Source organism: Neolamprologus brichardi, chromosome 7 (assembly GCF_056152115.1).
Source record: "Neolamprologus brichardi isolate AB-2024 chromosome 7, ASM5615211v1, whole genome shotgun sequence".
In the NCBI taxonomy this organism is placed as follows: Eukaryota; Metazoa; Chordata; class Actinopteri; order Cichliformes; family Cichlidae; genus Neolamprologus; species Neolamprologus brichardi.
Genome location: NC_142110.1, coordinates 5,804,789 through 5,829,488, shown reverse-complemented (window position 1 = coordinate 5,829,488; position 24,700 = coordinate 5,804,789). Strand labels below are relative to the sequence as shown.

General features: G+C 39.8%; 1 protein-coding gene across 1 annotated transcript in view; it reads right to left on the bottom strand.

Annotated features, from left to right (window-relative positions):
• b4galnt4a (beta-1,4-N-acetyl-galactosaminyltransferase 4a) overlaps nucleotides 1-24,700 on the bottom strand; it is a 178,464-nt gene that overhangs the window by 31,411 nt on the left and 122,353 nt on the right. Inside the window, exon 7 of the mRNA XM_087842937.1 lies at nucleotides 22,918-22,985. Within this exon, the coding sequence (XP_087699063.1) occupies nucleotides 22,918-22,985 (68 nt within the window). The remainder of the gene's footprint in view (nucleotides 1-22,917; nucleotides 22,986-24,700) is intronic.

Genomic DNA, 24,700 nt, shown 5'->3' with positions numbered 1-24,700 from the left:
TTTTTTTCACATTCTGTCTCTCACAGTTGAAGTGTACCTCTGGTGCAAATTACTGACCTCTGTCATCATTTTAAGTGGGGGAACTTGCACAATCGGTGGCTGACTAAATACTTTTTTGCCCCACTGTAGATGATAGATAGATAGATAGATGATAGATAGATGATAGATAGATAGATGATAGATAGAAAGATAGATGATAGATAGATGATAGATAGAATGATAGATGAATGATAGATAGATGATAGATAGATAGATAGATGATAGATAGAAAGATAGATGATAGATAGATGATAGATAGATGATAGATAGAATGATAGATGAATGATAGATAGATGATAGATAGATAGATAGATGATAGATAGATAGATGATAGATAGATGATAGATAGAATGATAGATGAATGATAGATAGATGATAGATAGATAGATAGATGATAGATAGAAAGATAGATGATAGATAGATGATAAATAGATAGATGATAGATAGATAGATGATAGATAGATAGATGATAGATAGATGATAGATAGATGATAGATAGATAGATGATAGATAGATAGATGATAGATAGAATGATAGATAGATAGATGATAGATAGATAGATGATAGATAGATAGATGATGATAGATAGATGATAGATAGATAGATATAATTTTATTTCGAATATGCAAATATAATTGAAATAACAACAGAACCCCCCCCCCCCCCCCAAAAAACCCCAAAACTTAAAAATCATCAAGTTTTCATGTATATATCTATGTCTACAGAATGCGTGTGCTCGAAAAAGAGTAGGATGAAGTTTACACTTTTCTTGTTCCTACCCCCTTATTTCAAATTTCATTGCTTACAAATCCATATCCAGGATTCAACATTATTTGATCACACATGGTTAACTATGTACAAGTCTAACACATTGAACATACACAAATAAAAACCATTTTCAGCACGTAAACCAGAACAACAACAAACTACATTTTTACATAAACTAATCACCCTGTCTATGACACCCGCTTAATCTCTGAGCTTGTTTTATATCTATGTGACAAACACCTTAATAAACACACAATGAGACAACTCAGTCACTGAGAGGAAGATTTCCTATATTCGTGCAATTTATTTTTTTTGAACAATCGTGTGAATTTTTGTATTGATGTACTTGTCTTGATTTCATCTGTACAGGTGTTCCACACACTAACTCCTCTGACTGTAATGCTCTGATATTTTACATTTGTCCTTACTACTGGCTTGCTGAACATAAGGATTCCTCTCAGGTCATGAGTATTTGGTCTTATTTGGAACAAGTTCTGAATGTTGTGGGGCAAAGATTTATTTGCTGCTTTGTACATTGTTTGCACAGTTCTGAGGTCAACCAAATCTTTAAATCTGAGAATATTTCATTTGATAAAAAGTGGATTTATGCTGTCCTACAGGCAAGAAGGCAAAAAAAAAAAAATGGCAGTAAGCCACAATATAAAAATCCTCATTTCCTGAATTAATCACGATCGATGCTGTGCATTAATTAATATTTTGCTCTTATGCAGGCTCCAGTATTTCTCTGAAACTCCTGGCTAGGCTAAGTAGAGGACTGATTTAAAGTTTTACTGGGTATATTTTTTCTTACAATGTGACGATGCAATATTTCAGTTTTAAAAACACTTCATGGATAACAGGCCTCCAACTGTTACTGCGTGGGAGACACCAAAACACTGCTGAACACACCATTACCCCTCAAAACACACATGTACATGAGTGTCATCATGCATATGTATCCATGCGTGGACTGTGATAAGTATTTCCTCCTATGATTTCTGGCGTTATCTGCAGTCATCTCCACCATTTTTGTGTCGTCTGATTTGCTCAGATCTTTCTTTGTTTCTGTTTCCTGTGACTATTTTCTTTGATGTTTTCCCTTCCTTTTCTTCTGTCTCCCGTTTGTCTCCTAACACAAATACAAACTGATTTTCTTTGATGAAGTATTTGTTTTGAATTGAAAATAGCCTGACAAAAGCAGGACGGATGTGATTTTAAAAAAATATAAGGGAAAAGCAAGCAAACAGAAATAATTGTGTTATATGTGATCCTTGACACTATACCCAAGAGGAATCATGATAAGGATGCACAGATACCTCCGAGGAGGTAAGACAGGTTCTTAGAAGCCAGCTGAATGGCTGGAATAAGATCCAAGCCATCAATACACATGACCCACTGGTCAGCAGATACACAACTGAAATACAAAAATAAGAATAAGAATAAGAAAATGGTCACAGGAGGAGACAGATGCCACTGACATAAAGACACGAATACTCCTCACAATGCACCGAGATCTCCACCTAAAGTCCAACACCCTGAGGCTCTATGAACAATGGAAAGAGGGAGAGCGAGGATTAGTGAGTGTCAGAGCCACTATTCAGGATGAAATATGGATGCATCCATAAATACATCACGAAGATAGTCCCCTGAGATGAGCTGCTCCAAGAGTGTCTCAAGCAGCTGAAGACAGAACAGGAAGAGGAATGGCTTTGTGGACAACCAAACTGCATGGGGTGTACCAATGACAGACAGAGGAAGTGACTGACATAAAGAAATCCTACCACTCGCTAGAGGAAGCCTGCCTAATGGACAGCACAGAGTATGTGATCATGCGAGTAGAAGAACAAACGAAGGATCAGATCCATGGAGGCTTCAGTAGCCATAGCCGACAGAACCAAGGTTGCAGATTGTGCAAAGGTACCCCGGAGATTATCCAACACATTGTAGCAGGGTGTAAGATGCAAGCTGGGACAGTGTACAGGAATATCTGTGCCTCATATGAACTAAAAGTCCTAAAGCGTCCATGGGAGACACTGACAGAAGTGGTTGAGAAGAACAGGGTTAAGATCCTATGGACATGCTGCTCAACCAACCAGACCAGAGGCCTATACTTGTGATAGATCTCTGCAGACTAAATCTCCAAAAAGTTGATTCTGTTCATCTGGACGTTTTGTGGGAGAAACGTTTCGTCACTCATCCAAGTGACTTCTTCAGTCTCAGCTGACTGCAGGTTTCAATCTTATAAACAGTACATTTGCATAATGACTGAAACCAGCCCACTGAAGTCAAAGGAGCTTGCAAAGAAAAGCGTCTGGACTTCTTTAAGTTGCTTGAAGACGTTTCACCTCTCATCCGAGAAGCTTCTTCAGTTCTAAGGTCAAATGGTGGAGAGTCCCAGATATAAACCTGGTGGGAGTATCCCCCCACAGAGGGACAAAAGGACCCCCTGATGATCCTCTAATCGCCTGAGCCAAGGTGTGAAACTGGGTGTGGGTCCCAATTAGCCAGAGTTTCGGGTGAGTTCATTGTGAAACCTGGCCCCACCTTATCATGCGAATTCCTGAGGTCAGATGGCCCAGGATGTGAGTGGGCGTTAAGGCGTCTGGGAAGGGAACTCAAAACTGGATTATAGATGGCAGAGAGTTGGTGTCGTAAACCACCGCCTCTGTTCAAAGATGGTCGCTCACAGTGGACATAGATGGCTTCTTTCACTCCTCTTTCAAACCATCTGTCCTCTCTGTCCAAAATGTGAACATTGGCATCCTCGAAAGAGTGACCTTTATCCTTAAGATGCAGATGGACAGCTGAGTCTTGTCCTGTGGAGGTGGCTCTTGGGGCCCACTGAAGGAACAATGGGCTGGGAGGTCAGTTCCTTAATCATAATTATGCATGATCAACAACCACTGACCAAGACCCTGCAGACTAAAGTGGTCCCAGTGGTAACAGCAGCATTAGGAGCTGTGACCACCCCCAAACTGGAAGACTGGCTCCAGCACAACATCAGAAGGCAAGAATTTGATGCACAGTATCCAAAGTCTCATCAGTGTATCAGTTCTTGTCCAGGTATCTGGACAAGAACTGATACACATATGTTTAATTTTGATCTAAACGTTGCCCTACTGTAGAGCTATAATTGAAACAACATGTCTTGGTTGAATTTAGGTGAAATTGAGCATATATTTTACCATTTAAAACACCCCTTAACAGTTAGACTGTGTGTGTGTTTTCATTTCTGATGTTGTTGACCGAGTTGAAAGAAAAGGACAAAAGCTGAAGGAGGATGGTCACGTGTTCCCCCCCCCTCCCCATGCATAAACGCCGCTGCATCATCCGGCTGCCCAGCTTTCTGTAACCAATAAATCATTGCAGGTGCACGGGAGCAGTGACAGTGTGCTAAGGTCACTCTCTCATGAATAGGGAATATCTCTCTGTGCAGCTGCTAAAATGGCACTCAGAAAAGTAAGTGCCACTTTCAGCTTTTGGAAGCCTGCTTGGCCTCTCCCAAACGATTCAAACATCACCCCATTCATAACCCCGTAATTTACGCTGAGCTGCGATTAAAATCCAAAGACAAATCTTATATTCAACTCAGCGCTGTAAAAACACAGTGAAAAAACCCATCATGGTTAATGTTAGATATGCAGCAGGATTGAGTAATTGAGACTTGAGACCAGTAGGCAATAAACAGTGAAGGATATCACATGAAACTATTACAATCAGACACCAGTTTTAAAAAGGGGAATTTATTAGAGAAACTAATCTCGCTGTCCTAATTCTACCAAATTTCATTTTCGGTTAACACATGCCATCTTTTTTTCCCCCTGACCAACCTGGCTTACTAATCAATTTTTTTTGACTTTTAGCATATCCACTTCACATCCGTGCCCAAACAACTTGAGATCATTTTAGAGAATATGATCCTATTTCCTGAACCTTCATTAGATTGTCTACTTAAGCCTATAATCTGACTCGATATGGGGGATAATTTAATATGAGAGCTGAGAGGATGCAGCCTGCCGCCACAATATTTCTGTGTTACATTGATTAAAGATATGAAGGACAATCACATTGAAATAAAAGCTGAATACAACATACTACTGCCTGTCAACGTTTGACATCTCTTTCCTTTAGCTCCACTCTTACAGATGCAAGCCTATTTACGGCCAGTGTTGGGGAGTAACGGAATACATGTACTGCCGTTACGTATTTAAAATACAAAATATGAGTAACTGTATTCCGTTACAGTTACCGTTTAAAAAGGTGGTATTTAGAATACAGTTACTTTGTTGAAATAAATGGATTACACGGCGGTACTTTCCTGTTTCATACTGTCGCGGGTCAGGACTGTTTGGGTTTTGTTTGACAGCTACGTTCTGTTGTTCCAAGCAGCAGCGTTACGGTTGCCATGGTTACAGGGTGACGCTCTCTCTCTGCGTGTTTCCTGGGTGAGAGAGGCCTTTTTGTTGTTGTGCTAAGCTAATAGGCAGAATGCTACAGGTATAGCTCTAAAGAATGTAGCGTCATAGGCAGTGTAGTCCGTGCTGCAGGGAGAATGGACTGCCATACACGTTATGTGTCTGTGAGCGAGGGAGGGAGAAAAAGGAAAAGTACGAGCTGTCATCGAGCAAAAACGGGAGCTGGAAGCATGTAAATATAATAATAACCACTGCAGCCAAGAAGAGAGCCTGACGAGCCCAGTTGTAAGTAAGCTATTAACACTTACCTAATGTCCACCTACTGTTACTCATTTTATATTAAGATTTAAGAATCTAGTTGCTATTGGTATGGCGAGAAACACTGTGTTCGTGTTTTCCTCTGAAACAATAAGTTGTAATAATAATGGAATACATTTTAAAAGTAACCTTCCCAACACTGTTCACGGCACACTTGTCCGGCACAGGTTTGCTTACCTTACTAGTTAAAAGAAGCCAGAAAAACCAAACGCACAGAGAGACAGCAGATAAAACTATAACTGAAACAAAGGCAAAGTAAGACAAAGAAAAAAAACGTATCACACAGAGAAGCAAATAATGGAAAAATATGAAGAGAGCGGAACATTAAGTTTTATTCACGTACTTTTCTGTCTTTTGTTTATCTATTCCCTTTATAACTTCACAGTCATTTTGTAGGCCATTTCACGTTTGATTTGTGTAATTTTGTTCCACTGTTCATATATTTGTTTACCCATGAGAGAATAACTGTTGGCACTTTTCGGCTTATAGCTATTTCCTGTTTTAAAACTTTACATAAATTTGTGTCTTTGCCTTGTTTCTGTTTTCAGTCTGGTGTGAAAAATATGAAGATTTTTTTTGGGGGGGGAAATAAAGAACCGGAAAAAGATTTGAATCAAGAATGAATATGACAAATTATGATGGAGAGAATTTGAGATACTTCAAAGTGTTTTATAAAACTGAAAGAACGCAGCAAAAGATGGAGAATGAGAAAGACAAACAAAAGAGCATAGAGGAACAGTGTAGGAGGACTGAGCACACCAATCGTGATGGATGATGAGGCAGGCTCCGGACGAAGGAGATGAAGTGACAAAGACACAGACGGAAAGAAAGATGAAGGAGAAGCGATAAATAGCAAATGAACTGAAAGAAAAAAAAAAAACACAGGGAATTATAAATAATTTCTTTCTTGAAGGAAAAAAATACATTACAGTGAATACCACTGATCACTGATCACGTCCTGCCAGAAAAGAAAAGGGGAAAAAAACATTAAAGAACAAGTGAAGGGCAAATGAGAGATTTAAGAGGAAATAATAACTATTAGTGTGTGACTCAGAGGATGAGTAGAGGACACAAAACAGCAGTCTAATTGCCTGACTAATTGGAGTCTTTGTTTCCAGTTTCCCTTCATTGGGCTGAATGGATAGCGAGACAAAGAAACTTGACTTGGCTGGATAACAGAAGAACAGACTGTTGAAGATAAATACAGAGAATATCACGAGTGCCTGCCGGGTATCTGCTACCTTTAAAGTATAAAATATTTATTTGCCATGAAACGTACAGAAAATCCTCTCACAGAATCGTCCAGAAAAGTGTTGGACCAAAGAAATACTCTCACTCCAGCAGACTGACAAACACACACTCAGAATTACTGATGTGGTTTGCAGTGAGCAGAAGTGAAGTGAAATAAAGGCAGTATACTGTCCTCCCCTGGTTAATACCCGTCCTTCTTCTCCTATTGTGAAATCACGACACACTCTCCAATCTGCCAATGGCCACAGCAATTTCCTGATTCGACTTTTTCAATATCGCTTCTCTTTTTCTAACTCAATTTCTCATTACGCTATCTGACTGTCACCCCGTCCCCATCTCTCTCCCTTGCCCGATTCCTCCCTCTCTAATACCCACAGGTGGCCTTTAAAAAAAAGACCCTTCTCGGTGAGTACACTTCTTTAAACTACATTAATGATACCAGTGTTTAGAGCTGCCCCGAGGAGGCCCACAAACTTCACTTTTCTCCCCTTGCGCTTTCTCCCCTCTTCGTTCCATTTCTCATACATTCCTCTAATCCATCAGAGAGCTATCACGCTGCTCTTCCCTGCAGCCTCAATAAATCCTCTTTCTTCCATCCCCTCCCTTCGCTCTGCCCCTCTCCGTTCTCCTTCATCCCCATCCTCTTTCCCCATCTCTCGCTCCCTCGCTTTTTCGTGTCCGTCACTTCTTTCTGGCTCTTCTCACAGAGTCTCCTTTTCCTTTATCTACCACATCCAATTCCCCCATATGTAATTATCTAATACAACATTATAGCGTTACTTTCTCCAGTGCCTTCCTCCCCCCTCGTCCATGTGAAGAACAAAAAAAAACTACACTCGGTGGGTGTATTTGTGCTGCGCTAAAGCAGATGCTCTTTTGATCACAGTGAAGTGCAACTACAATTATTACACTGCATCAAGGTAAATCTAAAGAACATGTACAAGTGACTGAAAATGTATCTGCAGCTAAAAGATATACACGGATAATTCGTGTGATATTTTATGCCTTTTTTTTGTAAAGTCACAGTACCCACTATTTTAGTGCCATAAACACTCATTAACCCTTTAAGACCTACCATAGAACCAAGTCCGCCAGAGCTTATATTATATTTTTACATGCTGTGGAGCCATTTTTGGGAGCATTTCAAGTTGCTATACATCAATACAACCCTTACAGCCTAGATTTTAATAATATGTATGCATTAAGTGCATAGTAATTACATAAATTGCAAAAAAGTGGAATAAACTAAAAAAAAATTGAAAATCGTTTTTGTTTTTTTAACATATATGTCTAGTTAGAGAAATTTAAGAGGCTTATCCCTCAAAACTGTGAATACAAAAAAGTTGCACAAAATATTTTCCCACCACAGGAAATTTATTTTGAGTGTCTTCATAGTTTTATTTTTGAAATACACCAATTTTTATATACTGCAGGAAAAACGAAAATAAATATTATAATGCAAATTTGCAAAATAACAGCATATGCATCAAAATAAACTATTTCCAGCAGTGCAATATGAGTCCTAAGCATCCCAGAAACGACACAGAAAGTCATAAAGTCAAAGATAACTTTTAAAAACACCAGTACAGGCTCATTGAGGCCCGGACGGTAAAAAACTACATTTCTGCGAAATGACGTCACTTCCGGTTTCGGGCAGGTCATGGCGGACATGCGATAGTTCGCGCTGACGTCTATTCCAATGTAGGAAGTGTTATGAACAGCTGATCGGATCGGCAAAGCGTGTTTCTGGAATATTATGTTTTTGTTGCTGCAAGCGCTTTTTATGCAGTTTTTGCAAAGCTATATGTGGAAGGAAACTGTGACCGAGGACAAGCTGATGGCATAAGATGTAAGTACAACTCCTCCGGTTTCATATGCAAAAAAAATTATTGCGCTAGCTCACGTGGTTGCAGCGCTACCGGGATTTAAAAATAGTTATGCAAAACAGAGCGTGCCCGCTCCGACCGGCTTTAAAGGGTTAATACACCAAACATGCTTTAATCCACACATTAAAAAAAAACTACTTTAAAAAAAATCTACCATTTGTTGAGCAGTGCAGCAGCCTGGCTGTTTCAGAGATGCTGTGATCTAGTGTCCCGGCCACACTGACTTGGATCTCATCAAAACCGTCGAGGTCTTTAAACTGACACACATTGCCTGAACCCAACTGAGTGTTCTCTTTATGTCTAATAAATGCCAGATATTTCTCATCTGTTTTAATATTCATGAACGACTTTCACAGAGTTTCACATACTCAAAAAAAGAGTGCAAGAAGATCAAACACCGATTCCTGCCTCGCCTTGACACACCTGGCCAACTGTTAACCTGTTAAAAGTGTCAAGTTTTTAGTTTCCAGTGTAGAAACCATCTGACAAGCACTCTATATAGAGCTGACACCTTTAAGCACAGTTGGATTCAGTTTATTAACAGGATTTCATAGCAAAACAAAAAAATATATATATTTAAAAAAACGAATGTGCTAATGATGTGTCAGACTTCTTTTCTAAATACTGATCTCTTCTTATCACATGCTGAAAGATCCCGGATATTCCGCGAGTCAATTTCCAAACAGCTTACATATCACTTTGCTGGCTGCTCAGTATGTAAAGTTAGACTAACCTCACCCTTCATCAACATGACTGTCGGTCGCACTCATTACTGCCAATCAGATGTTAGTTTCTGCAGTTTTACACAGCTCAAAGTACACCAACACCCGAAATTCACTCTGATCAAACCTAAGCCACTGCACACTTGAACTCTCTCAAGCATAGATTTGCGCCTCAGCAGGCTCCCGTCACTCATAGAAACAGATGGTGGAGTAAAGGCCCGAGGGAGGAAAGCAGGACAGAGAAGTCACGGCAGTTTGCTGGCAAACAGCTTCATTCTAGTTCAACTGTTACAGGGTATCAGCCAATTAATATTAGCAGGAAGAGGTTAGAAGGTCCTCACGTGCAACCAGGGCCATGTGTGCACACAAGGAAACAAATCAAATCAAATCAAATCACTTTTATTGTCACATCACATGTGCAGGTACACTGGTACAGTACATGCGAGTGAAATTCTTGTGTGCGAGCTTCACAAGCAACAGAGTTGTGCAAACATACAATAACATAAAACAAGCAAAATATAAGAATGGCTAAATCTGAGACTAATAAATATATGTACAATATATAATAGTATATGCATCACTGGATGAGTATACTAAATATGTTTTTCTACGTGTGTGTGTGTGTATACATATTTTACAAATTAAATAGAGTAAGCAATAAAATAAAATATATAAAAATATACAGAGGTTGGCAGTTGGACATGTGCAAAACAGTGGCATTAATGTACAGTCTGGAGTGCATAACGTTGAAGTTCCAGTAGTGGAGGTGAGGTGTCTATGAAGTGTTCAGCAGTCTGACAGAGGTCACTTACATAAAAAAAATAAAACAAAAATACTGAGAGATCCCAATTGGAATCAACACAGAGTGTCTTAACGAGGCAGCGATTTTGGAGTGATATAGCAGCAATTTATAGTTTTGATTGCTGCCGTACTTCCTAATATGAAATTGAAATTGAACAAAGGTTCAATTTGGCTGAAATCTGGTGACCATGAAGATCAGAGCATATCATTCAAATCTTTTTTATACTTATCAAACCATTCAGGAACTCAGCTTCAGCCATCCTGGATAATACCATTCCCATCAGGTTAAAAATGCTTCACAGGAAAATGGTAATCGCTCATAACATTCTTTTATTGATTTTCAGTAATACGTCCCTCGATGGGCAAAAATGGATCAAAACCACGCCTGAAAAAAGTCTTTCAGAGCATATCATGAAAGCCAGAAGATGCAATGCTCAGCTCGTGTGCGTGCTAAATCTGTATTCCTATGATGTCACGTGCAAAAACCTCTACACTTTCCTCTCTCAAAGTACTAAAGTCTCTTCACCAGCTAATAGCCAGCAGTGCTTAAATGATTCAATTATAGATACTGAGAGATCCCACGGAGAAATAACTGGTCATTCTCCACTAGGTTTCACTCAGTGTTGCTGCAAAAGGTGCAGTGGACTCTCTCCTCCCAGTTACTATCAGTCCTTGAGGTTCTTTACCAAGTCACGCATATAAACAAAACAAAACAAAACTATTGAAATAGAAGTAAAAAAAAATGCAAAGGAAGAAGAAAAAAGGTGGTAAAGAAGAAGTAAAAACAAAAAATCCATCACATGTCACATGTGTACTCACACAAACTGAAGAACACACCCATGTGTCTTTGGAAGATTTGAGTGTGAATGGCATTTGGAGCTTATGAATTGAATACTGCTCCTTCTAAATGCCAAATGTGGTATCACAGACAACCTTAGAATCATTTTCGACCTTTGCTTCTCATCACATCACTGCCAAAGTTCAGAAACAACCATTTCTGATTCGCGGCATTACAGACCGAAGGAAACGATTCTCAGCATTCTGCATTCAACAGAAGGTTCACACTAAAAGTTAAGGAAACAGTCAGTGTGCCAGGGGCTGGTTCTGTGACCCAGCATTTTCTGCTATTTTTTATTGTTGATTTCTTATGTTAATATTATGTTAAAATCATGTGCTGTTCTTAAGTTAAGGGTAGAGTTGAGTTGTTTTAGTTATTTCATAACTTTAAGTTCTATTATTATTATTATTAGTTTGTCTTTGTTAAGTTTTAGTCTGGTTTATGTTTTTTCTATGTTCCCCTTGTGTCTCTCTCCTCTGTCTCTTGTGTCAAGCTTGCGTGTCCCAGTTCATGTCTCTCCATGTTTCCTGTTTTATTTTGAAAGTATTGTGTTTCTATGGCTGTATCCCAATTCAGGGTCTGCAGCCTTAAAGGCCACATTTTAAGGCCGATTACGTCACAGCGACGCGACGAAGGCTGTCCCAATTCGAAGGCTGCTCGAAATGCGGCCCTCAAATGCGTCCTTCATTTCCCTGAATTTTAAGGACGTGGCGGTGTAGACTTCGTGGCCCAATATATCCCAGAATGCATAGCGTGGTGGTGGGTGTGGATAATTTTTCCAGAAAAAAACGGCAGATGAGGGGCGCCCGAAGAGTAACTTAGTAAACTAAGTACTGAATATGATGTCACTTATTTATGTGCGAATGTTTAATAACAAAGAACATTAAAACATTACTGTTGGCCACATGTCGGCAAAGTTATGTGACATTAGTGACGTTTGTACTAACTTGGTTTTACAGCCTTTACTTTAAAATATACGCCGTTCAATAGCTGACCTTAATCTTACAGAGAATGATCAAAGCTCATGTAGAAACAAACAAACAAATGAACAAAAGAGTTTCTCCTTCATTTCTGTCAAACAAAGCTGTATGAAACGTTTCCAGCTGTTAGTATCATGGTTGCTAGGCAACCTGGGCAGCGCAACGGAGGCTAGACCGTCCCATTTCACAAGCCTCGCACTTCCGGCCTTAGCGGTCTTTAAGTACGCGGCCCTTGAGGGTCGTTGAGGCTGCGTACTTTAAGCCTGCAGACCCTGAATTGGGATACAGCCTATGTTCAGTGTGCTTAGTTATACTCTTCCCCTGTGCATCATAATGTTCGTTTGTGTTAGCCGTGTCTCCCCACGTGTTTCCACTTTCCTCATTACCCTTATGTGTGTTTAATCTGTGTTTTTTCATTCAGTCTTTGTCAGGTCGTTTGTTTGGTTTCATGTCTAGCCACGCCATGTCTCAGAGTTCTTCTTACTGATCACGTTCATGTTCAGTTTATTTCATAGTTCCATAGTCGCATGTAGCTGTTTAGTTCCACGTCCATGTCTCTCATCACAGTTTTCATAGTTTATTAGTTATTACTCAGTTTAGGTTTTCAGGGTTTTCAGCCAAATAAACGGCTCGCCTTTTGTTTAAACCATAGTTTGTTTCTCCAGTATCTGCATTTGGCTCCTCTTTCTCACTCCCACACAGACTGTGACACAGTGTTTGATTAAATTTTTGCAATGGAACTTTTACTTTAACTGAAAAATTCCAAACTGAAAAAATGTAAATACTTTAACAAAATTAAATAAAAATACAAATCACAAAAAGCAAAAACTAAATGCACCAAAAATTAAGTGAAACTTTTTTTCACATCAAAACCACATTTCCAACCAAACAACATTTTCAGCGCACAACTACCTCTTCAAACTGTTGTATTTGTATTGCAATACCTGTTCTGACCTTCTTAAATTTTGTCCCTGAAACTAATAAAAACTGAACTTTTTCAAAGAAATACCCTGAAATACCCCAAATATGCAAATCTACTCTGGAAACTAATAAACTAACTGAAAAGCAAAATTCGAATTCAATGAAAAAAAAAAAATCAAAGCAATAATAACTTGTAGCGCTGGCAAGATTTTTTTCAGCAATTAAAAATGATATTCCGATTCAGCAATACTGCCACATACAGATTTACAAAAGCAAAGAAATGGATGAGCCAGACTAGCAGCACAATAGCAGCTCCCAATAAAAAGGAACACAATAAGGCACCATGTTTTGTATATGTGCAAATGCAAATGCAAATGCAAGTACATGTCTGAAAATAGGATAATAAACTCATGTGACTAAAGATTCATTTATAGTGTTTTCCAGGCAGGGAGTTCTTACAGGTCATGAACAGGTTTCAGTTAGGGTGGCGAGTATTTTTTATGATCCATTGGGTTTGGGCAGTGCATCAAAGCTTGTGTATCTCCTGGAGGGCAGGAAAATCACCTCCGAAGAGCGTTGCATTCCTCTACGGTGCAGTTTTTGTACCAGATGATACAGCAGCACAGCAGGATGCTTTCAATGGAACTGAGAATGCTGGAGCTCACGCTAAATTTCTCCAGGTGCCAGAGGTTGTACAGGGGTTGTTGAGCCTTCCTCATCATATTATTGGTGTGCATGTGGACCGTTTGGGATCCTCTGTGATGGTCATCTGAGGTTCTGTTAATGTAAATGGGGTCATGCTCTCTCCTTGTCTGCTTGAAATCCACAATTTAAGCACTGAAATCAGCTACTTGGTCTTTTTAACACTGAGGGCAAAGTTTTCTTGGTTATCATGAAACATTGTCAGATGGCTGATCTCGATCATCCATGGTTATACCCATCATATTACTTCTAATCTTCAACTAACTGCCAATCACATTCCAATTTGAGAGCCAAAATCTGTTCTAAAATCGAGCAGAGCAGCAGCCCAGCTCGGATGGTTCAACTTATAGAATTTTAGTAAATGTCAATCACGCCCTGGTGTTGTGTGTGCAGCCTGAGGCTCTGTTAGCTGTTTCAGAGAGACAAGATAGTGTTGACAGGGTTATCCGAGTTCCTTATCTGACTACTTCACTGTCACTCATCAAGCTGTTGTGACAGCACCTAGCAGGCACTGCCAAACTATCAATTCACAGCAGAGGCGGAGACAGATAAAAAAATTATCTCAAATTGACACTGTTATTCGATTAAAAGTCAAAACAACATATTCTGCTGGCATCAGAAAAAAAAATGTTTTTTGTGCTTCTTACTTTGATTTTATGTTTTTAAAGTTTGATTTGTAAATGCACAGAAATGTAACAACAAAATATGTTCTGTGTTTAGTGTCATTTGATTAAACGCAGTAGACTCATAGACTCACTGCTGACTCATATTCTGGTGTTGAAACTCCCCGAGTGTATACCAGGAGGAGGAAAACACCCTGGATGGATCACCATCACAGGCAGAAAACAAGAGAACCCGCGGAAAATCCACAAAGACTCTGCAAGAACATGCAAACTTGACACAGAAAGAGCCTATGTTGTGGCGAATCCACTTAGCCAAAAAAATGGATCGGACATCAATTGTAGAAACGATAGTCTTTATATAAGGCGTCAAAAAGGGGAATGTACAACCAGTGTTGGGGAGTAACAGAATACATGTACCGCCGTTACGTATTTAAAATACAAAATATGAGTAACTGTATTCCGTTACAGTTACCGTTTAAAAAGGTGGTATTTAGAATACAGTTACTTTGTTGAAATAAATGGATTACACAGCGGTACTTTCCTGTTTCATATTGTGGCGGGTCAGGACTGTTTGTGTTTGTTTGACAGCTACGTTCTGTTGTTCCAGGTGGCAGCGTTACGGTTGCCATGGTTACAGGGTGACGCGCGCTCTCTCTGCGTGTTTCCTGGGTGAGAGAGGCCTTTTTGTTATTGTTGTTCTAAGCTAATAGGCAGAATGCTACCGGTATAGCTCTAAAGAATGTAGCATCATAGGCAGTGTAGTCCGTGCTGCAGGGAGAATGGACTGCCATACCCGTTATGTGTCTGTGAGCGAGGGAGGGAGAAAAAGGAAAAGTATGAGCTGTCATCGAGCAAAAACTGCTGGAAGCATGTAAATATAATAATAACCACTGCAGCCAAGAAGAGTGCCTGACGAGCCCAGTTGTAAGTAAGCTATTAAGACTCGACTGTACACCGTGTTCGTGTTTTCCTCCAAAAACAATAAGTTCCGTTGGAGCAGCCTTTCAACGCCTCTCTCTGTCTCTGCTAGCAAAGTTGACCCAGACAACAAAGTAAAGCTAGTTTTCAGCTACGAGCCCAACACGAACCCACCGTATTAGCCAGAGGTCCCTTTACTACGGTTCGGAGCCGCGGACCTTCAGTAACAGTAATAAATCACAGCAATAGTACATTCATGTAGTTGTAAACAGCATGATAATATATTAAGTAATCCAAAGTATTCAGAATACATTACTCTCATTGAGTAACGTAACGGAATACGTTACAGAATACATTTTGGGGCATGTATTCTGTAATCTGTGATGGAATACATTTTAAAAGTAACCTTCCCAATACTGTGTACAACAAATAAACTTCTCGACATCAGAGCAACATATAATGGCTTCCCGAAACTTTCTTTGCTAGCTAAAACCCAGAGTAACTTTCGTCTACCACAAAGGATTCTGGGAAACGCAGTTTTCTAATAAAAATACCCGTTAAATGCTCCCCTTTAGCAGAAAATTAAATCTATAATTAACAGCTCTCACTAAACATGTGACTAACACTTAAATCACTTACAAAATAACCAAAATGCTGTTATCAAACAATAAACTGCAATAAAGTTACAACAGCCTAAACAGCAGAACCTTCTTTCTGTAAGGCCAAAAATGGACGTGGGGACATATTAAAGAAACTGGAGCTGTCAAATGTTTTCTATTGTTCTTCACAAATAAAAGAGTAGCTGTCAAATGATGATCAAATATTATTTATATTGTGTTCCAAACAAACAAGCATGTCACCAGAAATCTAAAAATTGGTTTTAGTGGTGGTACTATAATTCATTTGATGATATGCTTACACAAATCCTTACTTGGATCTATTTTAATGAGGAACTAAAAAGTGCTTTGAAAGAAGAAGAAAGAGAATATCAACACCCTCTATTTTCAAATTTTAATAAGCTTAATCATATTATACACAAATACACCCGCTCACTAATAGCATGAGTCATCACCTCCAGGAGTTGATAGCCAGGTGGTGTAGATGACTGTGGATGACATCCATTAAAACTGCCACCTAGGATGAACTTCCACACTTCATGGCAACAGGAAGGCCAACATGTGAGAAAACCCATCATTCCAGCTGGTCTTTGAACTGCGTGCACACAGAGAAAGCATTCCTACTTCTTCCCCTTTTACTGCTTTTAATTCAGTGTTGCACTGTTATTGTCACTATGACACGAGGTTCAGCAAGAGAGAAAGAGTGGACCACAAAAAACGAAGGGAAAGATGTGGCAGATGAAAGCGCGTTATCCAAGATGACTACATGTTTGATTTGATCTGTTTTATGTGTGCCTGTCCATCTATTTGAATATACTTAAGTCTGCGGATGTTTTCTAGTTGCAGTTGCCTCTGATTGCATTGTACGGAGACCTCCAACAGCCAAGTGAAGTGTTTAAAGTGAACCTCTCAACAACAATATGTTTCATTCCCTGACAATATGATTCAGCCCTGCAGCAGCCATTAGTCACTGTTCACTCAACTCTACTACAATCTGCTGTACAGGTCCAATGAACCAAGACATATAAATAACCACAGTCCACAGTGTGAAAAAAACGAAACAACCTTGCTAACGTAGGAGTGTCTGTGTTTCACTCTGCTCTCCTCTGTTCAATTACATTTCTGACGGCTGCTCTCTGTTTGGCTCCGTTCTGCTCTGTACTGTTTGACTCTTTTAGGCTCCATTTTAATATAGCTCTGTCTCATTCCATCTACTTCTGAGCCCACTATGAATAAAACCAAGAACAGCAGCACAGTGTGAGAGCTGTTTTAAATTGCAGTTTTGATTAAGGCTTTGTGCAGAACTTAGCTATGGCAGAATGAAATCTGTAAATAGGCTCAAATGGCCCTGAACTTATTCTCCAATAACAAATTGTACAAGAAGATCAGGCTGACAAGGGCCTCGTGTGTAATGACTTGTAATTTTCGCAGTGCCCATCTACAAAATTGAGTGTAATAAAAACCCGGGAACACTGAAATCATTTCGTTTTGTTGGATTATTCCTTGATTTTATCAGGTTTACAGATCTTTGAAATTACCAGGTTATAAAATCTAATGAGCGATAATAACAGCTGCTCACGTCGTCTCTTTTTTTAAAATAAAAAATAGACGGAAAGTGATATGTTATTCGCTTCTGCACTGCTAATTTGCTCATTTCAATTCCATCCCATCTAATTTGAAGAATACCTTTTTATGAAGGCATGGCAATTAATCCTTCTGCACAGATTTGCCACGTTTGGGAGGATATCCTGCCACAAACAGATCGAGTGCAATGGTGTGTGAGGGATGCAAGTTGCACGGGGGCAGCACAGGGAACATGCGGAAAATGACAAATTCATTTTTTTTTGCTTTGAGGTCCCACAATAAAGCCATTAGCTGCAGAGCAGACTTTCAAATGGTGCAGTGTTTAACAAGCACATTCACATTAATGCAGACGGGCCTGTGTTTTTTTTTTTGCATGCAAAAGTATGAACATGTTCTCTGATGTACACCCACACATGAAATAGCAAAACCGATTTTGTATAATTATATTGAAACTGACTTTCATGTCCTCTTTGACATGGCTCCTCTAAAGCAAGTGAAAGTGAGCAGCTATAAAATCAAAATAGATTTGACTTCAGTTATCGAGCTTAAAAGCGCACAATTTTCAATTTGCTTCGTGTCTGGGGAGAACAAAATAAATAAATAAATAACGACATGACAGAGAAATCATAAATCACTTTACACATCAAGGCCAGGAAACATTAAACGCTTTCGGAGAGGTAGATGAAGGCAACAACTGCTGTGTGTTAATCATCGTTATATCATATTTCAGTGGGATAGACAACGCGCAGTCCAGCCTTGTTCTCTTGAACACTTCCCCTTGACTGGCATAACTTAAAACAAATAACGACAACACACCTAAAATACTTTTAAGCAGATGCAAAATACATTCACACGCAGAAACACAGTAACAGGTCACAAAACTTGAAGTGTCACACTCAAATTCCTCTGCTGCACAACCTTTTTAATGTTCCTGTCATAATCTGCCTCCACGCTTGGTTGCTTTGTTGTTGTCTTGTTATTGTGGGAGACTGCAATATACTTGTCAGACAGGAAAAGAAAATAGAAAAACTTTCAACCGCATCCTTCTGTCTCTTCTTCTATTTCATTTTTGTCACCTCTTTGCTCTCCCTTGTAGGCTGGTGAGCTTTCCGTGCTAACCAGACCCAGTTAATCCTACGCACAGAGATAAAGTAACACTTGCACATACAGCATTCATGAAAAAAAAGGACTTCAGCATTATGATTTGGTTTTATCCCGGCACAAAAACAACCTACACATAACAAACCTGCCAAAAAAACAAAAGCACGTAGGCACAAACCGTGACGATAACCTACCGAAACCTCCAAAGCAAACACAATTTAAAAGCACACACGCTGAGGTGTTACGTATGTGTAACTACCAGCCAAGAACCACACTACCACTTTTTTTGTCATGAAGACCTGGAATAAGAACAGACTGTACAAACACACAAGAGACTAAACTGTGTGCGTGGGTATAGCTTTACAAAAAACAAGAAAAAAATTCAGCACCAGTAACGATGAGAATTCAATATATGATTAGACGCTGGTGCGATGGAGAGTCAGCCTGTATAAACTGTAATGTAAAATCAATATAAAGAACGTAAAGTTCGTTGTGAATGTGTGCCATCTGATTGGGGTTCCTTTTGATAATGGAACCATCACACCGGGATATAAAATGGCAAGCAGGCATGACTGATTTTCATAGTACCATTATTATTTTTAATCATAATATAGAGCTGCGTTTGGAAGTATCATGTTCAGTATATTTTATTTTAAAACTGAATTTCAAAAACAGCTGTATAGTGTTTTTATGCATTGTATGCATCTATGATTTCAAACTTCCACTAGATCCAGTGAGACATTTGTCAGTGTTAACTGAACACCTACACTGACTTAGAGCGTCACCTTAGAGGTCCATTTACACATCCAATCAACACTTCTGATGTTATCACACTATATGTTCTGTCACTTTCTTCTTTTTTTGCTGGTCTGGAACATTCAGGTGTGTGTTAAAACAATACCAAAGAGTACAGACAACAGAAGTGCTCTTGAAGAAGCAATTGTTTCTGCCAATTAGTTGGTGAAGGGTTATATGGTAATTTCCAAACAATTTCAAATCCAGGTGTGGACATTCTTGCAAATTCATCCCAAGGTCAGACCGAGCAATGTTCAGAGAAATGTTAGAGTCTGAAGGCCTCAGTTAGCATGTTAAATGTTAAAGTTCATGACAGTACAATTAAAAGAAGACTGAAAATATATAATTTGTTGTTGGGGGCGATCGTGGCTCAAGAGTTGAGAGTTTGCCTTGTAATCGGAAGGTTGCCGGTTCGAGCCCCGGCTTGGACAGTCTCGGTCGTTGTGTCCTTGGGCAAGACACTTGACCTACCGCCTACTGGTATTGGCCGTATTGGCCAGAAGGGCTTCTGTCAGTCTGCCCCAGGGCAGCTGTGGCTACAACTGTAGCTTGCCTCCACCAGTGTGTGAATGGGTGTGTGAATGGGTGGATGACTGGGTGTGTAAAGCGCTTTGGGGTCCCTAGGGGGGACTAGTAAAAGCGCTATACAAATACAGGCCATTTACCATTTTGTTTGGCTTTCTAGGAGAAAGCTTCTTCTCTCTAAAAAGAGCATGGCAGCATGGTTTAAATTTGCCAGGTTTTATCTGAACAAATAGTTTTTACAGCGTCGTTTGGACAGATGAGAGCAAAGTGGAGATGCTGCATCTCCATAATGCACAGTACCAGTTTTGGTGAAAACCAAACACAGCACAACAGCACAAACACTTTATACCAACTGTCAGGACTGTGGTGGAGGGATCATTATTTTGGTTTTTGGTTTCTTTGCAGCCACAGGAACTGGACACCTTGCAGTCATTGAGTCGACAATGAACTCCTTCTCCACTGTCCACAGTTCTATAGTTAAATGTGGGGTTGTCTATCTGACAGCTAAAGCCTTGGGCAAACTGGGTCATGCAAGAAGACAATGATCCCAAGCACAGCAGCAAATCTACAACAGAACGGCTGTAAAATAAAAGAACTAAAGTGTTGCAGTGGCCCAGACAAAGGCCAGACTTCAACCCGACTGAAAGGCTGTGTTGGGACCTTAGGAAAGCTGTGCATAAATGAATTGTCACACACTTGAATAAACCGAAGCAATGTTGTAAAGAAGAGTGGGCCAAAATTCCTCCAGAATGACATAAGAGATGGATTAAAAAAAAGATTACTTTAAGTTGCTTCAAGTCGTTGCTGCTCAAAGCAGCTATAAAAGCTAACAATCATGGAGAGTATTTATTTTTTGCACTCACCGCTTCTGCATTTTGGCTTATTTTTGTTAAACAAATAATTACACAGTGTAATACATCATGTATTGTTGTTCATCTCTAATTTTATGCCCTGGTAAGAACTAAGACAACCCACACAGAATGTGAGCTTTCTTTCTACGCTGTATGTAGTTGTTATAATTGTTCATAACCTAATTTGTTACATTTAAAAGATCCAAGTATCCCTTAACTTCACCCCAAACACCAGTGATTTGAATAATTTAGGCCAACACTTGTGCTTCATTCAGTCGGGCAAATGAGGCAACCCAAAGGAACAAGAGCTTTTAGAATCGGTTCTCCTGCACAATCATATAAACTTAACAATGACTTCAGAAGCAAAGTGGATGCGGATAAGTGCTTACAATCACAATGCGGCAGATATTGTGTTCACTTTGTGAATCTGTGGCTGTCTGTATGTCTCTGTTGTCATAAAAATTGGGTTCTGGAGACAGGTAGTGTAGTAAGAACTACGACAAAAGAAGCAGCTTTAAGTACTTTGTCAGCTGTCTATTTGCTTGTCAACCTGAGTCTCACAACCAGTCTGAAAACTTAAAGATCAATATTAAAGGAGAGTTTGAAGATGGGTGTGGCCCAAGAACTCACTGAGTCGTCATGTAAACATTAGGGAGAAAGATGTGTCGAGGACTGGCTAGTTTAATGCCTCTCCATCTTACATTTACTGAGAAAGAGAGTACTTTCAGGATTAAGACTGTCGACACTTGAGAGCACTTCTTATACAGTATGGTAATTCATCTATAGATAAAGGTACTAGCGTGCATACAAAACATGCATAGAAGATCTGCTCTTCAGTCTCCAGGGAACAGTCAAAGGAGCTTGCAAAGAAAAGCGTCTGGACTTCTTTAAGTTACTTGAAGACGTTTCACCTCTCATCCAAGAAGCTTCTTCAGCCCAGGATGTGAGTGGGCGTTAAGGTGTCTGGGGAGGGAACTCAAACGTCTTAACTCCCACTCACATCCTGGGCCATCTGACCTCAGGAATTCGCATGATAAGGTGGGGCCAGGTTTCACAATGAACTCACCCGAAACTCTGGCTGATTGGGACCCACACCCAGTTTCACACCTTGGCTCAGGCGATTAGAGGATCATCAGGGGGTCCTTTTGTCCCTCTGTGGGCGGATACTCCCACTAGGTTTATAACTGGGACTCTCCACCATTTGACCTTAGAACTGAAGAAGCTTCTCGGATGAGAGGTGAAACGTCTTCAAGTAACTTCAAGAAGTCCAGACGCTTTTCTTTGCAAGCTCCTTTGACTACGATGACCTGGATGACTGAGAACCTTCACAGACATCTCTAGGGAACACTTTCTTCTTATATGTGAGAGAGAAAAAAAGCCTCCTGTTGCAGGACCAAGGCTTCCTGTTCTATGTGCCAATTATTGTTTATAAATGTAATCTTGTCAGATATTGGCTGATGGTTTCAAGTTTGCATTTTGGTAAATGTGTTCCTTCCTTTGCTCTCCATAGGAAGCAAAACCTATACTAGGGGTGGGGAAGTCCAGGCCTCAAGGGCCGGTGTCCTGCAGGTTTTAGATCTCACCCTGGGTCAACACACCTGAGTCAAATTATTAGTTCATTACCAGGCCTCTGGAGAACTTCAAGACATGTTGAGGATGTAATTTATCCATATAAATCAGCTGTGTTGGTTCAAGGACACAGCTAAAACCAGCAGGACCCGGGGCTCTTGAGGCCTGGAGTTCCCCCACGCCTGACCTATACAAACACAACTGTTCTGTACTAGTCAGACTGCAAACAGAAACCAGTACCAAAAATCATGTTCCTTGATAATATCTGCATCTACCTAGAGATTATCTTTATTGCTACAAATTAGGTTGTAGAGTAATATTAATGTGCAAATACAGCAATTGCTGCAGACTGCTGCTTAACAGGTAAAGACACTATTTAACAGAAACAACCATGGAAGACTAGATGTTGACATCCTGACTCTTAGTACACATATGGTCTTGCTAACAGCTTTCAAGTATTCCGAATTGTGTTTAGGTACTTCCCCCTACAGTGTATACAGACTGCATTTTGCTATGATGGCACAAATACAAACACACTGACAGGTTTACAAGGTGAAACTAACAAAACATCCTGCGAAACCCTTTCCTGGGAGATCCTCCATCAGATTCTTGTGCCCTTTTGGTCTCTCTACTGCTGAGAAAGTAAAATCATTTTGCCATCCTGATACGTGCGTGGTTGTCAGAGGTACTTACTGCACAGACTTCGAAGACTGGGACCTGAACTTGCTAAACTCGCCTGGAGCGGTCCACTCTGTCCCCAGCTGCAATACAGAAGAGACAAGACACAGGTCAGAGAGAAGTCTACGACAAGCTGGGGAAGAGAAAGGGGCTCCACAAGCCTCAGAGCAGTATGAAAAATTCAGTTTGGTTTGCAAATCTTTTTAGAAATCAGCTGTGTGCTAAATAAAATACCAACTTTATCTTCATTGGGTACCAGTGTTGGTCGAGTTACTTGAAAAAAGTAATCAGTAACTAATTACTGATTACTTCCTCAAAAAAGTAATCATGTTACTTTACTGATTACTTATTTTCAAAAGTAATTAATTACTTAGTTACTTAGTTACTTTTTAAAAACACGATTTACAACCTGAATAGGTGATAAAGCGATAGATCTTTCAGCCCAATTCTACTTTTTCTGCATGATCCATCATAGAAAATGTAATCAAATGGAAAAGTCTCTTTTTTAAACTTGTTTTATTAGTTTTAATCTTTTAACTTTATGCATCAAGCAAAAATTAAATTATATACACCATTCTCTGACTTGAAGAAATTAGTTTAACATTTAAACTTAATTTCTGCACATTCCAGCACATAAAAAAAAAAATTTTGTGTCTGTGTTTACACTCAGTCTTTCAAATAGATGCAAGTAAAACACAGCAGAAAATAAATAAAGTCAAAGACTCAGCGGTCCTGTTGCTCTATTTTCACCTGTAAAGCAGGAGTGGCGTAGGCGGAGGTTTACCCTGGTGCAGGTGTGCCGCAGCGGTCAGTGGAAGAATCCGCGAGTTTCTCTGTGAATTTCCCATTCCCATAGCGCACTCGGTGCTTGTTTAGGGGTTTTTTTCGGTGTAAAAAGAAGTTTTCTTCCCACGCACAACGGACACTAATGTTTTTGTCACTTTTTATGGAGTCAAACTCAAAGTAAGGTCAGTACTTCCACGCTTTAAACGCTGCACGCTCACACTCTCTCCGCACTCGATATATTATCCATTGTTGATCTGCACACAGCTGTGGTCACGAACATCGCACTCGCTTACGTCACTGTCATGAGACATTCTTGCAAAAAAAATCACGGTTTTAGTAACGCAGCGTTCCTACGGGAAAGTAACGGTAATCTAATTACCGTTTTTGCAATAGTAATCCCTTACTTTACTCGTTACTTGAAAAAAGTAATCAGATTACAGTAACGCGTTACAAGTAACGCGTTCCTGCCCATCTCTGTTGGGTACTGACAGAGACTGGTGTCTCAGTTAGCAGGTGGATGTCCTAAACTTATTTTTAAGTCAGAAATTGGATTGGTGGATCGCAAAGGACACCAAAAGATCCTGACTGCCTCCCTGGTTAGCAACATAAATGAAAAGAAAATGGGAAAACAAGCTAATACATCCCAAAACAACAGGAAGAGTCAATCAGAAGGAAAGTTTGGAAAGGCAAAGTGAGCTAACAAATGAGAACTAATGACAATAAACAGACAGAAATAGAGGAAGTCAGATTCCCTGCCAATGTTGACTCTGAGAAGCCAGCTCATCTACACCCCTGGGGTTCCTGTTTTGGCCCTGTGGTTGAGTCGGTGCCCATTCATTCTCTCAGCAAGCCAACACAAGTAATTAGGGCCCCTGCTGTTGCTGATCCATAATGAAAGAATGAAACTAAGATCACAGTGGGCATGTCTTTAATTGTTTGTGTTGGCCACACAACTGAGTTTGAGACTGGTCAAAAGACATTGTTGTGAGTGGTGCTAACAAATCAAAAGAGA